General features: G+C 45.2%; 1 protein-coding gene across 1 annotated transcript in view; it reads left to right on the top strand.

Annotated features, from left to right (window-relative positions):
* The window catches only part of taf4 (TATA-box binding protein associated factor 4), a 105,884-nt gene that overhangs the window by 45,139 nt on the left and 46,193 nt on the right, over positions 1-14,552 (top strand). The window contains exon 2 of the mRNA XM_033041917.1: positions 6,511-6,665. Within this exon, the coding sequence (XP_032897808.1) occupies positions 6,511-6,665 (155 nt within the window). The remainder of the gene's footprint in view (positions 1-6,510; positions 6,666-14,552) is intronic.

Here is a 14,552-nt window from a genome sequence, read left to right as displayed (position 1 = left end):
GGCCATCTTACTCAGTCCCCCTCCGCTGCGCAGTACAAGAGGATTTTTCCCGTCTATGAAAAATAAAAGAGTTATTAGTGTTTAAAAAATGTTGAGATTCTCTCTCCTGATGGCCACGCCCCTTCCGGAGGGACTATAAAACCCAGAAGTGTTGAGTGCCTCAGTCAGTCTCTGCAAGATGGGGGAGCGAGAGGGTCAAGTCTCTCAGTCTGAGCTGTGAATAAGACTGAACACATGTCTACTAAACTGTGAGTGGTTTTACTGACCTGTCAGTGCCCTTAATGTGGTTTGAAAATATAGTTTGGAAATGTTAAAGCTGTGTTGCCTTTAGTTTGGAAATGCTAAAGCTGTGTTGCCTTTGGTTTGGAAATGCTAAAGCTGTGTTGCCTTTGGTTTTGAAATGCTAAAGCTGTGTTGCCTTTGGTTTGGAAATGCTAAAGCTGTGTTGCCTTTGGTTTGGAAGTGCTAAAGCTGTCTTGCCTAATTAAAGTTGCCTTGCCTTTTAGGACGACAGATGGCACAATGGGCTAAGTGTTCGGCTGGCGACCGGAAGGTGGCCGGTTCGAATCCCGCTTGGAGTGCATACTGTCGTTGTGTCCTTGGGCAAGACACTTCACCCACCTTTGCCTGTGTGTGAATGTGTGTGAGTGATTGGTGGTGGTCGGAGGGGCCGTAGGTGCAGAATGGCAGCCACGCTTCCGTCAGTCTGCCCCAGGGCAGCTGTGGCTACAGAAGTAGCTTACCACCACCGAGTGTGACTGAGGAGTGAATGAATAATGCGATGTAAAGTGCCTTGAGTATTAGAAAGGCGCTATATAAATCCCATCCATTATTATTATTATTCTATATAATTAAAAGTCTAATCTTGACCATTTCCTGTTTGCGTTTTATATTGATTTTAGAAAAGAAACGCTACCACGTATGGCTGTGATTTTTGGCCATCTTACTCAGAGTTCCCCTCCGCTCATCAGGTGCCGAGGATTTTTCCCATTGATGAAAAATAAAAGAGTTATTAGTGTTTAAAAAATGTTGAGAGTCTCTCTCCTATCAATCACGCCATGAAGGCCATGCCCCTTGAGGTGGGAGGGACTATAAAACCCAGAGGTCAGGGCGTGGCTCAGTCTGCAAGATGGAGGAGGGTGAGGTCATGACTCACTGTCTTTAGTGGCCTTGAACTCTGCTTGAAATGGTATGAAACTGCACTTGAATTTGGTGGCCCACCAGCCGTGAGTGAGTGAGCTGCCAGCACGACAGGCTTGAGTGAGTGACAGCCGCCAGCCCAAGAATCCATTTGGCCCACAATGTCCATACTAGCCCTCTGGAAACCAGTCCCTTCAGCCCACAACACGCATACTAGCACTCCAGAAAGCCCCCCCATCCCCCCACTGGCCACCAATATTGGAATTGGTGGAGAGAAGGAATATTGCGTTGGGGGATCAGCCCTCCCGTGTGATGCTGGGACCCAACGGGTTCCACTTAGTCTAGTAATCAATAAAATCTGACAACTACTACTGAAAATCTCAGTATATAGTTAGATATGGAAATCTAGAGTTTATGTCAAAAGTAACTTGTCCTTCCACAGCTTGAACTTTTACTGATAGCCACCGGTCCAGATGGGATCCCAGATGAGATCATAAAGGAAGGTGGACATCCACTCCCTACTCCGCAAGGTCTGGGAAAAAGAAGAACTTCCCTCAGAACTCAGGGATGCTCTAATAGTGACCATTTTCAAGAAGTGGGACAACGCTGAATGTGGAAACTACAGGGCATCTCGCTCCAGTCAACAACAGGCAAAGTCCTTGCTCATGTCCTCGCAAACCGACTTCTACCACTGTCTGAGGAGGTACTCCCAGAATCACAGTGTGGCTTCTACCCATCCAGAGGTAGAGCAGACATGATATTCACAGCCCGCCAACTCCAGGAAAAATGCCGTGAACAAAGGCAGCCTTTCTACATGGCCTTCATAAACCTGACAAAGACATTTGACTCGGTAGACCGCCATCTCTTTGGAGCATACTCTCAAGGTACGGTTGTCACGACAAGTACATCAGAATATTGAGGCTTCTACATGATGGCATGTCGGTCACAATGCTCAGCAACTGCGGCTCTGAGTCCGAGCCCTTCACTGTGGAAACGGGGGTCAAACAGGGATGCATCATCGCACCCACCCTGTTTGTCGTCTTCATTACTGCCATACTTCATCTTATTGGTGAAGAGCTGCCACAGGGGATCCCAATCCTCTACAGAACTGACGGTGGGCTCTTCAACCTTTAATAGGTTGTGACTCTAGTTTGCAGCACACTCCGCAGAAGACCTCCAGGGCATCCTGAATGCCTTTGCCAAGGCATACAGAGCCATGGGCCTATCCATAAACATCAAGAAGACCCAGGTCCTACATCAACCTCCACCCAACCAGCTGTCTACCCAGTCACTATAAAAGTGGACGACACCACTCTTGAAAACGTTGGCCAGTTCCCCTACCTTGGCAGCATTCTTTCCTCAAAAGCTGACATCCACTCTGAGGTTAACCATCGCCTGAGTTGGGCCAGTGGAGCCTACGCCAGACTCGAGCCAAGAGTCTTTGAAGACCGAGACCTAAAGGCTCAAACAAAACTGCTGGTCTACAGAGCTGTTGTCCTCCCCACTCTGTTATATGGAGCCGAGTCATGGACCACCTACAGCAGACACCTGGGAGCCCTGGAACAATACCATCAAAGATCCTTATGAAAGATTCTGAGGATCAGCTGCGAGGACAAATGCACCAACATCAGCATTTTGGAGGAAGCCAACATGACCAGCATCACCATCACAATAATGCAGCACCAACTTCGATGGACTGGCCATGTCATGTGCATGTCCAACACAGGTCTCCCTAAACAAATCCTGTACTCTCAACTGAAGGAAGGTCGGCGGGCCCCCGGTGGGCCAAAGAAACGCTTCAAAGACAACATCAAGAACAGTCTGAAGAAATTCCATATCACATTGAGCAACTGGGTGCACATTGCACTGGACAGGCGCTCCTGGAGGAAATCCGTGCAGGACGGAGCTGCACATCATGAAACGGAACTATGCCGTGTCGCAGAAACAAAGCGACAGCACCGTAAGGAGAGAAGGGGGCTCGATGACTACTAACCACCGCCAGTCTCCACTGCCCACATTGCACCAAGATGTGTGGATCGCGGATCGGCCTCTACAGACATCTGCAGACGACCCTATGGAGAGGAGAGGACAGTCATACTCATTTCGAGTGACCACCATTGATGATGATGATGAAGTAAAATAGCCATTGGAGCAATAATTATGTACTTATTAATTTTGTACAGAAACTGTGGAAAATAAAAATGGACACAAAGTTCTGGAGTAACTTAGTAGGTCAGGCAGCATCTCTGGAGATCGTGGGCAGGTGACGTTTGGGTCAGGACTCTTCATAAGACTCTGAGTGTGGCCCGGAGCTACTGAAGAGCGAGGGCATGCGGGTGAATATAGAATGCAGGGCACTGAAGGAGCACTGTTGCGAGAAACGATGGATTGAGTGTCGTTGGACCCAAACTGGGAGGCCTGGAAATGGAGCTGGAAGCCATGTGCCTTGGAGCTGAAAGCAAGCAAGTGCCGCAGATTCAACCATGGCTGTAGTCACGAGTCTGGCTCAGATCATGGGCATAGAATAGGAGAGCATTCGGAATCGGAGAGGAGCAGTAACGACGGAGGGTCTTGCAGAACTCCTGTCTTCGAAGTAGGCACACCTTGAGAAGATTTCAAAGTGGAGCAGTGAAAAGTTGTAAGGAACTACTGATGCTGGTTTACAAAAGAATAGACAAAATGCTGGAGTAAGTGGGTCAGGCAACGTTTGTAGAGAACATGGATATGTGACGTTTAGGGTCGGGACCCTTCTGCAGACCAGAAACGACACCTATCCATGATCTCTAGAAATGCTGCCTGACCCGCTAAGTTACTCCAGCACTTTGTCTTTTTTGTTGAACAACATCTACAGTTCCTTGTATCGGGGGGGGGGAGGGGGGAATAGGAAAACAATTCTGAAGCTGGTGTAACAGATTTCCAGTGCATTGGCAAACTGCTGCAACGATAGACTGAGGTTCAGAAGTTTCAAATTGCTTGTAATGTACTTGGGTGTGCAGCACTCCAGACCTAGTCAAATGTGTAGATGATTTGGGGAGCTTGGCTTGGCGACGAGCGTTTGATGGGAAGAGTGCAATTGAATACAGGCTCACTGCCATTATTAGAAATAATCCAATTTGCGCACTTTGCAAGATAACATGGATCAGTGGGAAGGTTGCTACTAGTGGTACTTTAGTTAGTTTTAGTTTTTAGTTTAGTTCATTGTCACGTGTACTGAGGTGCACTGAAAGGGTTTTTGTTGCATGCTATCCACAATGGAAAAGTTATACATGGTTACAGTCAAGCTGTTCAGTGTACAGATACAGGATAAAGGGAATAATGTCTAGTGCAAGATAGTTCTGTAAAGTCTGATTGAAGATAGTCCAAGGGTCTCCAATGAGGTAGTTGGTGGGTTAGGACTGTTCTTTAGTTGGTGATAGGATGATGGTTCAGTTGCCTTGATAACTGTCAAGTTGCCAAGAAATTGTCCCTAAATCTGGAGGTGTGCGTTTTCACACTTCTGTACCTCTTGCCTGATGGGAGAGGGGGGAAGAGGGAGTGTCTGGGGTGAGACTCATCCTCGATTATGCTGGGAGCCTTGCCGAGGCAGCATGAAGTATAGATGGAGTCAGTAGAAGGGAGGTTGGTTTGTATGATGGTCAGGACTACAATTCTCTGCAATTCCTTGCAGTCTTGGGTGGAGCGGTTCCCCTAACCATGCTGTGATGCATTCTAATAAAATGGTACTGTTCGATTGGAGAGGGGTGGGAGGTGGATAGAAATAAGATGAGTGTCAATGATTTGTTTACATGTCGGAAGCGTTCAACTCCGCGGGCACATCTTGGGCAATTTGGTCTAAGTATCTTTGCAATGCTTGGGGAGGAATATTGGTCAGTCAAAGTCAAAAGTAGCCTTTATTGTCATTCAGACCTTTCGGTCTGAACGAAATTTCGTTGCCTTGCAGTCATACATAATAAAAATGACAAAAACACACAATAAACACAAATTAACATCCACCACAGTGAGTTCACCAGGCACCTCTTCACTGTGATGTAAGGCAAATATCTTAAAGTCTTTGTCTCTTCCCTCCTTATTCTCCCTCTGCGCCGAGGCGATCCAGGCTTCGGATGTTGTGACCCCGCTGGGCGATGGTAAGTCAGTCCCGCGGCTGAAACCAAGCACCGCGAACGGGCCGGTTCAAACTCCGCGGCCCGGAGCGGTCGAAGCTGCCGAAGCTGCCGCCCTCCATAACAGCGGACGAAGCTGTTGTTGCGGGAGCTCCGGAAAAACAGGTCACCAACCTGTGACCTGCGAGCTCCCGACGATAGCGCCCCCAATAGCGTCCCCACTCCTCTGAGGTCGGGCCGCCGCTGCCGCCGGAACGCCACAGCTCCGAGGTCGGGCTGCCGCTGGAACGCCACAGCTCCGAGGTCGGGTCGCCACTGCCGCTGCCGCTGGAATGCCACAGCTCCGAGGTCGGGTCGCCGCTGCCGCTGCAACGCCACAGCTCCGAGGTCGGGTCGCCGCTGCCGCTGGAACGCCACAGCTCCGAGGTCGGGTCGCCGCTGGAACGCTGCCCCAGCTCCGAGGCCACCAGCTCCACTATTAGGCCTCGGCGCAGGCGGAGACGGGGGATACGACAAGAGAAGTCGCATCCCCCCGAAGGAAGAGACCAAAACACGTTTCCCCCCCCCCCACCCACCCACACACATACACAACCTAATAAACCAAATATTAACGAAAACAAGACAAAAGAACAACAAAAAAAAGAAAAAACAAACGGACTGCAGGCGAGCCGCAGCTGCTAAGGCAGCACCGCCATCTTGTTAGGAGATTTTGTACATGCTGGCAAAAGTCATAAGTCCCAGGAAGTACTCTGTCAGACGGAATTACGTTAAATGAATCAGAAGTGGTCTTTATTATGGAAATACATTTTCCACTGCATATTGCAGTATTATCCACTTGAATTTCCTACCTATAAACTTGTGTGGATGTAAATGATTCCATATAATTTTCTCAAAAGAACAGTAGGTCGCTCGCCCATTAATGTAACATTTTACCAGCAGTTTATTTATCGCATTTGCTATTTGTGAACTTTGCATTGTGCAAATTGGTATCACATTTGTCTCTAGTAATTTATGCTTAAAAAGTAGTTAATTATCTGTGAAGTACATGGGGATTTCCTGAGATTGTGACACTACAAATCGTCCAAGATGGTATCAGTTCCTTTTCTTTGTGAGTGGTGGAGGGAGGTTTTGATTAATGACATTTTGGATAAAGCCAACCTTGCTCAAACCAATACAAATTTTGCCGAGGATAGAAAATGGAGGAAAATATCCTATATTTGGAATCTTGGTAAATAGGACTTCTAAATATATATTTTTCTATGTCCAGGAATGGTCCTTGTTCGGAGCGAGAGCGGGCAGTTGATACTGATTCCTCAGCAAGCTCTTCAGCAGATGCAGTCACAAGCTCAGTCTCAAGGGACACTCACTTCACGATCTGCCACACCTACAAGTGCTCCTCCAGTTCAGATTTCAACTGTACAGGTAAGATAAAGACGCCTCGGCAGCATGCTCGGAAACTGGATTTGTCCAGTTATTTTGGTACGACCTAGCCTGCTTAACTTTTGCCATTACATTTTATTCCTTTTTAATTGTCAAAAATATTAAGGTAGTGCAATCTCCCAGAATATTCTATAGACCTGTCTGAATGTGAAGTACACACAACTGTTGGTATCAACGCAAAATGTAAGTTAATTTTAATTTTTAAAACATTTTCCTAACTTATATTATGCATTGTATCCTGGAAAATAAGTTTGAGACTTCTAATTGAACACTCATAATACTGACTTTTATTTTAAGTTTATTTTACGTTTATTGATAACATTTCAAAATATTTGCTTTCAAAATAGTATTAAACGAATGAATGATGAAAAATAGTTTTGCCAATAATTTGTTTGAATGTATCAGCATTAACTGCCAGGAAGTGAGGGTTCCTCACAAAAGATCCTGGTGATTTAAAACGTAATACTCAAAATCCAATTATTATATGAATTGATTTGTTAATAGAGTTCCAGTTGGGATTTGCTGCTCTTCCCCTCTCTCTTATTTACTATATTTACTTGATGAGGGCAAACCAAATAGGTTCTACCCTGCACAGGAATATTTCCAGAGCCTTATTTTTTATAAACTTAGCACATTAATCAACTGCTCATATTGTCTTTCTGATCTTAAAGGAATGACAGCTTAGGGACCCAATATCAAAATCTCAATGCTGGGCACTGCCTGTACGGAGTGTGCACATTGTCTCTGACTTACATGGTTTATTTTGGTCGCTGAAAGCACAAGAGTCGGCAAGTGCTGAAATTGAAAGCTAATAAAATGAAGTGCTTGGGGTGGGTCAGGCAACATCAGTGGAGGAAAATGGACAAACAACCTTTTTAGTTCCAGACCCTTCATCTGATTGAAGAAGATTCCTGACCCAAAAGGTCATCTGTCCATTTCACTCCACAGATGCTGTTTGACCTCCTGAGTTTCTCCAGCAGTTCAGTTTGCAACCACATCCCAAAAAACATTCTGGTAAATTATTTGCTGTTAGCTGCCCTTTAATGTAAGCTAATGATAAACCAAATCAAAAGTTAATGAAAGTGCGTTGATGTGTGAAAGAGAATAAGTTGTCGAGTACTGGGGAATGAGAGGGGAGTACGATGTAATGGGATAGCATCCTACTATGTTCTGTGTGCTGAAGCAAAGCAAGGATTTCATTTTCCTATACAGGGACACATGACAATAAACGAACTTGAACTTGAGTGTCAGCGCAGCCCCGTGGATGAAATAGCTTCCTTTTGTGTTATAAGTAAGGGTGGCAAGGTGCCACAGCAGTAAAGTTATGTCAAGCAGAGACCAGGGTTCGATTCTGACTATGGGTGCTGTCTGTACGGAGTTTGTACGTTCTCCCTGTGACCACGTGGGTTTTCTCGGGGTGCTCCAGTTTCTTCCCACAGTCCAAAGACGTACAGATTTGCAGGTTAATTGTCTTTCGTAAATTGTCCCCAGCGTATGTAGGAAAGTGCCAGTGTGCAGAGGTCGCTGGTCAGTGCGCATTTGATGGGCCAAAGGGCCTGTTTCTGCGCTGTATCTCTAAACTAAACTGAGTACAAGAAAAATTTGCTAAAAATAGGAAATAGAAGTCTGGATATTTGCAGGTGATTCTGCAATAGTAATTTATGTTAGAAAATTCCAGGAAATTAAAGTAAATAACATTTTCATAATGCAAACTTTAAAAAAATCATTTGATAAGAGTTGAGAAATATAATCACTTTCTGAATGCTAATTGTCAATCTACTTGACCGTGCACCTTTCTCAATGGTACACAGATGAGTGATACAAATTTTAAAATAATTACAGAAATCTTCAGCAGATCAGACAGCGGAAAGAGAAATGAGTCATCAACCTGAAATGTCAAATCTACTTTTTCCACACCTGTTGTCTGACTTACTGTGATTTCCAGCCTTTTTTGTCTTTATTTCCATCTGTAGCCTTTTGATTTTTAATAAGAAATTATAGAATATGTAAAGAATGCATAACGCTGCACAGAGTTTCTTTAACTGAATAAAAATACAATCTTGAGATCTCTATCTTGCACATTTGGTTTTCCAACTTAATCACTTTGTTTTGGACTTAAAAATAGATCTCTGATATCCTTGCAAATTCACTTTCTTCTCCGAAAAGAACTCTACTGAAATCTCTTTCCCCAGAGTGTTTTATTTGTTTGGATAATTCCATGTCAAATTTTCTCTTGGGCCCTGCAGGATCATTACAATGTCAAGCTATTATCTTGACATTATCTGCGATACCCAGTGTATCTTATCATTTCCCCAAGTGATCTGCAAATTGACAACATGAAAGTATCGAGGAAAGACTGCTGTTTGTGGGATGCAAACTACTAAAGGTTTGGCACTATAATGGTGCTGAGTAAAAATGATTTAATTTACCAGAAAGTTGTCTGTAATGGGATTAATCATATTTTTAAAACCTAGGCTGGGTACATCATATTTTTCCTGAGCATCCTTATGGCCAATGTACAATCGTTATCGAACAAAATAGAAGGCGTGAAAGCAAGGTTGCTGCATCAGAGGGACATATGGGACTGTTTTGTACTCTGCTTCACAGAGACATGGCTCATCTCCAACTCTCCAGACATAGCTCCAGCCCGAATGGACCAAATGCAGGTGTCAGGAAATTGAAAAGGCAGTGGCATCTGCTTTGTGATAAATGTTTTGTGGTCTTGTCCCATTCCCCTAATCTGGAACATTTGGTAGTTCAGTACTGAACATTCTGCCTGCCAGCAGAGTTCTCTGCCATCATCCCGACTGCAGTCTACAGCCTGCCTCTTGAAGCCAGCACTTGAGGAATTGAGCATTGCGATCAACTAGCATGGAATAGCGTAACCCAGAGTCTTCCTCATCATTGCTGGGGACTTCAGCCAGGTTAGCTTGAAAGAATATCTGCCGAACTACCATTAATGTGTCATCTTCAACACCAGAGCACCTAACACAGTCGACCTCTACAATACCACCACCAGGAACCTCGACCACACCGTCCCTCGCCCGCAATATAGAATATCTGACCCGGCTGTGCTTCTTCCTGCACACAGACAGTTTGAAGAGCGCGGCACTGGTGAAGGGGATTACAAAGTGTTCATCAGATGAGGCAGTGTAGTGATACAGGACTGCCTCGAATTGGTGTACTGTGCCATGTTCAAGGATTCATCAGCAGACCGGATGAATGTGCCACTGTCATCATGGACTTCAGAAAGAAACACACAAGCAATTGTGTACATATAAAAGCATTCCAAGTCTTCTCCAACCAAAACCCCATGTGAACCGGGAGATTCATAATCTGCTAAGGGTTAGATCTTTTACATTTATGACTGGCAATCCAGCATCATGCATGAAGTACAGGTACAATCACTGAAAGGCCACCGAGAGTCCGGAGAGACTATGTGGACTATGGCATCACAGATAGGGTGATTCCATGCCTGTGCCCAAGAAGATCAAGGTGATCTGCCTCAACGACGATCTTCTGGTAACACTTAGGTCCGCCTTAATGAGTGCTTTGGAGGTTGGTTATGGTGTGAATCAACTCTTGCCTCAGAAGTGCCCTAGATCCACTTCAATTTGCCTTTAACCACAACCAGTCAACGGTAGATGCTATCTCTGTTCTGGATCAACTGGACAATAGGAACACATCTGTCAGCTTGCTCTTCATCGACTACAGCTCAGCATTCAGCACAATCATCCCTCCAAACCCATCACCAAGTTGAAAGACATGGGCCGCTGTATCTCCCTTTGCAATTGGATGCTTGACTTCCTCTTCAGCAATCACAAATCAATGGAGATCGATAACATCTCCTCCCCCCTGACCATCAACATTAATACTCCTCCAGGTTGTGCTTAGCCCCTTTTTACTGTCTCCTTCCACCTATCAATGCGTGGCTAAGCACAACTGCAATGTCTTATACAAATTTACCGATGTCACCACTGTTTTTAGCCAAATTACAGGTGGAGATCATTCAGCTTTTAGGAGAGAGATGGAACACTTGGTTAAGTTGTGCCATAACACCAAACTCTGACTCAACATCAACACAACCAAGGAACTAATTGTTGACTTCAGAAAGGGGAAGTAAGCAGACCCCTGGAGGGTCAGTGGTGGAGAGCGTTAGCAGCTTCAAATTATGAGGCATTAACAGATCTTGAGATTCACCGAATGCTCTTAACAAAGTTCTACATATGTACAGTAGCAAGTATCCTGACTGGTTGCATCGTGGCCTGGTACAGCAATTCCAAACCACAGAAACATGAAGCTGCAGAGAGTGGTGGATACCAGTCCATCCTTCCCCACCATGGGAAGCATGTACTCGGGGCACTGCCTCAAGAAGGTGACATCTATCATCAAGGATCCACGCCATGCCTTCTTTTCATTGCTACCATTGGATAAGAAGTACAGACGTCTCACACCACTAGTTTAGGAACAGCTACTTTTCTAAAACCATTAGATTCTTGAACCGACCTGCATAACCCTAATTCTACCTCTGCATCAGAACACTACGAACCACCACTGGCACTACTGTTGAATGTGCCTATGATGCTACTTGGGGCGGCACGATGGCGCAGCGGAAGAGTTGCTGCCTTACAGCGCTTGCAGCACCAGAGACCCAGGTTCAATCCTGACTGCGGATGCTGTCTGTATGGAGTTTGTACGTTCTCCCTGTGACCGCGTGGGTTTTCTCCAAGATCGGTTTCCTTCCACACTCCAAAGGCGTACAGGTTTGTAGGTAAATTGGCTTGATATAAGTGTAAATCGTCCCTCGTGTTTGTAAAGTAGTGTTAATGTTCAGGGATCGTTGGTCGGTGTAGACTCGGTGGGCTGAAGGACCTGTTTCCACGCTGTATCTCTAAATTAATCTAAACTGCAAGCAAGATTTTCATCGGAACCTGTATCTCATCGTACTTGTGCACATGACAATAAATTTGATTTTAAAATAAAAATTATCTATTCTTTTCCGCTCATGCTTATGACGTAATAACCAATTGACGTGGATTGTTACGATCTTTACATGCCATCGAAAACTCTCTGGTTCTGAAAAAAAAATGTTTTAAATTACTTATAGCAATCATCTAGAATAATTTTAGTATGTTCTTAGAAATGTGTATTAGATTGTTTGATAGATCAGTGCTATTGTAACCAAACCCACTTTGCAGGTGTTGTATGCAGTAGGCTTCACTCAAAGCTAATTCTGGCATTACATAACTACACTTTGTTCCTTTTCAGTGTAGCTGTAGAATGTTGTAACATTTAAGTCTACAAATCTAAACTATGCTTTCTTGACATTTTAAATAGCCTTTAATCTTGATCATTATTATCTAAGTTTGACTTGGTTCATTAATAATAAAACCTTTAATAAAGGTATATCAAATTTCATGATCAGTAACTTTTAGGGGTAACTTAATAGCCCTGAATGATACCACTAAAAATTCTTGAGTACAAATAGTTACACAAGTAATGGTCCTGTCCCACTTAGACGATTTTTTAGGCGACTGCAGGAGACTATGCAGTCGCCACATGTTCGCGGGTAGTTGCCGGGGAGTCGCCTTCATGGTCGCGAGGAGTTCCCGCATTCTGGGAACTAGTCGCGGCCTTATTATGGTCACCGCAAATTTTGCAACATGTTGTAAAATTAGTGCCGACTAGAATGAAGCCGCCATGGAGAACAGCGAGATTTCTCGTGCCGTAGGTGGGTCGCCAGGAAGTCCTAGTGGGTTGCCAGGAGGTTGAAGGTTCTCGGAGGTTCTCGTAGGTTGTAGCTGGTGCTGACCGGTGAATTTCATTGGCTCATTGGGGAAAAAAAGTTAAGCAGTAGTTTTCAGAACCAAGGATAACGACCGGTAATGTTAAATGTCCGCCGAGCTTCACAGCCATGTATCTCTGGCTTATTAAAAGTTGTCTCCACCTTCTCTCCCCTTCCCCTCCCCCCCCACCTTTTAAAGGACTTACCGTACACTGTGCTAGCCGTCTTAATTACAGCGCCAACCTTCCTGGTCATCAGGTGTGTGTCTGTATCACCTTGGCTTTGCACCGTGTGAATTGTTTTAGATATTGCTCCCCCGCTTGCCCTGTCCCCCGCCTGCATAAAGGGCTGGCGAAGGAAGCGATGTGTTTGTGTGTGTGTTCCACTCTGACAGTCGCCGCTCCAGTTGTTGGTTTTTCAGGCGACTGCCGGCAACATGACAGTCGTCGGCAGTCCGCTGAAAAAACCCCTGTGGGACAGGCCCATAAGTTATCCTATTGCATGCTGAAATCATTTGAAAATGTGTGACCATGTTATATGCGTCGTGAATAAATAGACCCTTAAGAATTACATACACAATTGCAAGAAGTCTTATTTTGAAGTCTATGTTTCTTAAAATGTAGTCTTAAAAATGTTTTGTGTTGGATTCCCATTAAAATATTCCAATATATTTATCTCATTTGAGCAATTAGATCAGTTGACACAGCTTAGCTTTTTTTGCTGACCAGGCAAGTCGAATATACAATGTAGAATCTACTTTGAGTCATGATTTCAGAGTCAAATGTGTTGGGTGGCTCATAACCAGGAGCTTGTTCACTTTTCCGCTTTGTATTTACTTCTGATATTTCATGTTTAGAAACTGATCCCTTTTAAAAAGAATAAAATCATGAACTAAATATCAAAGGACAAAGGACATTTATTGTCATACACCAATTGGTGCAGTGAAATTTGAGTTACCATGCAGCACACAAATAAGATAAACGTAACACTTTAGAATTTAACAAAAAACATAAAAAACATCCCCCCATAGCGGAATCAACGTTTCCCTCTGTGAGGGAAGGCACCAAAGTTCAGTCCACTTCCTCAGTTCACCCATGGTCGGGGCCTATTGATGCCTTCACAGTCGCCGCTACGGGCCTGATGTTTCAAGCCCTCGAACACTCTCAGCGGGCTGGAGCCTCCGAATCGGCCGCTTCCTACCAGAGACCGCAGCTTCCGAAGTTCACAGGCCGAGCTGGGCGGAGATTCAATGCTGGCGACCTCGGCGAGAGATCCCAGGGATTGGCGATGTTAAAGTCAGCGTCAGCGCCACCCACGGCTGGAAAGTCAGCGCCGCCAGCGGCTGGAAGTTCCAGAGCTCCACAGTGTCAAAGTCGGCAGTCCCAGCACTCCAGAGCTCGAACACGGCGACCCCGCTAAGGAATCACTCGCTCCGCGATGGAATCCAGTGCTGTACCGCCGCTGCTGAAGCTGAGGCTCTGGCCGGTCTCTGGTAGGAAGATGCGACTCAGAGAATAGTCGCATCCTCGACCAGGAAGTGACCAAGAAAACAGTTTCCCCCTCATCCCCCTCTCCCCCTACATAAAAAAAGACTAAAAGATCTCCCAAAATTTTTAAAAACAGACAAAAATAACAAAAAGAATGAAAGGACAGACAGCTGTAGGCTAGGCAACCACACTTGATGGCGCCACCACTCGATTTCAATATTGAAGTGTTATTAAAAATTTGGGTTCTACAATAAATAATTTAACAAAATAATGTAGACAAAAATGCTGGAGAAACTCAGCGGGTGAGGCAGCATCTTTGGAGTGAAGGAATAGATGACGTTTCGGGTCGAGATCCCTCTTCAGACTGATGTGGGGGTTGGGAGGGGGGCGGGAAGTAGAAAGGAAGAGGCGGAGACAGTGGGCTGTGGGGAGAGCTGGGGAGGGGAAGGAGGGAGAAAGCGAAGCGATCGCCAAGCCTGCGCATGGTCTCACCGATATAGAGCAGTTGACACCTAGAGCAGCAGATGCAATAGATGAGGTTGGAGGAGGTGCAGGTGAACCTCTGCCTCACCTCTGGTTCACCTGCACCTCCTCCAA

The sequence above is a fragment of the Amblyraja radiata genome, chromosome 23 (assembly GCF_010909765.2).
Source record: "Amblyraja radiata isolate CabotCenter1 chromosome 23, sAmbRad1.1.pri, whole genome shotgun sequence".
NCBI lineage: Eukaryota > Metazoa > Chordata > Chondrichthyes > Rajiformes > Rajidae > Amblyraja > Amblyraja radiata.
This window is presented reverse-complemented; position numbering and strand designations above follow the sequence as displayed.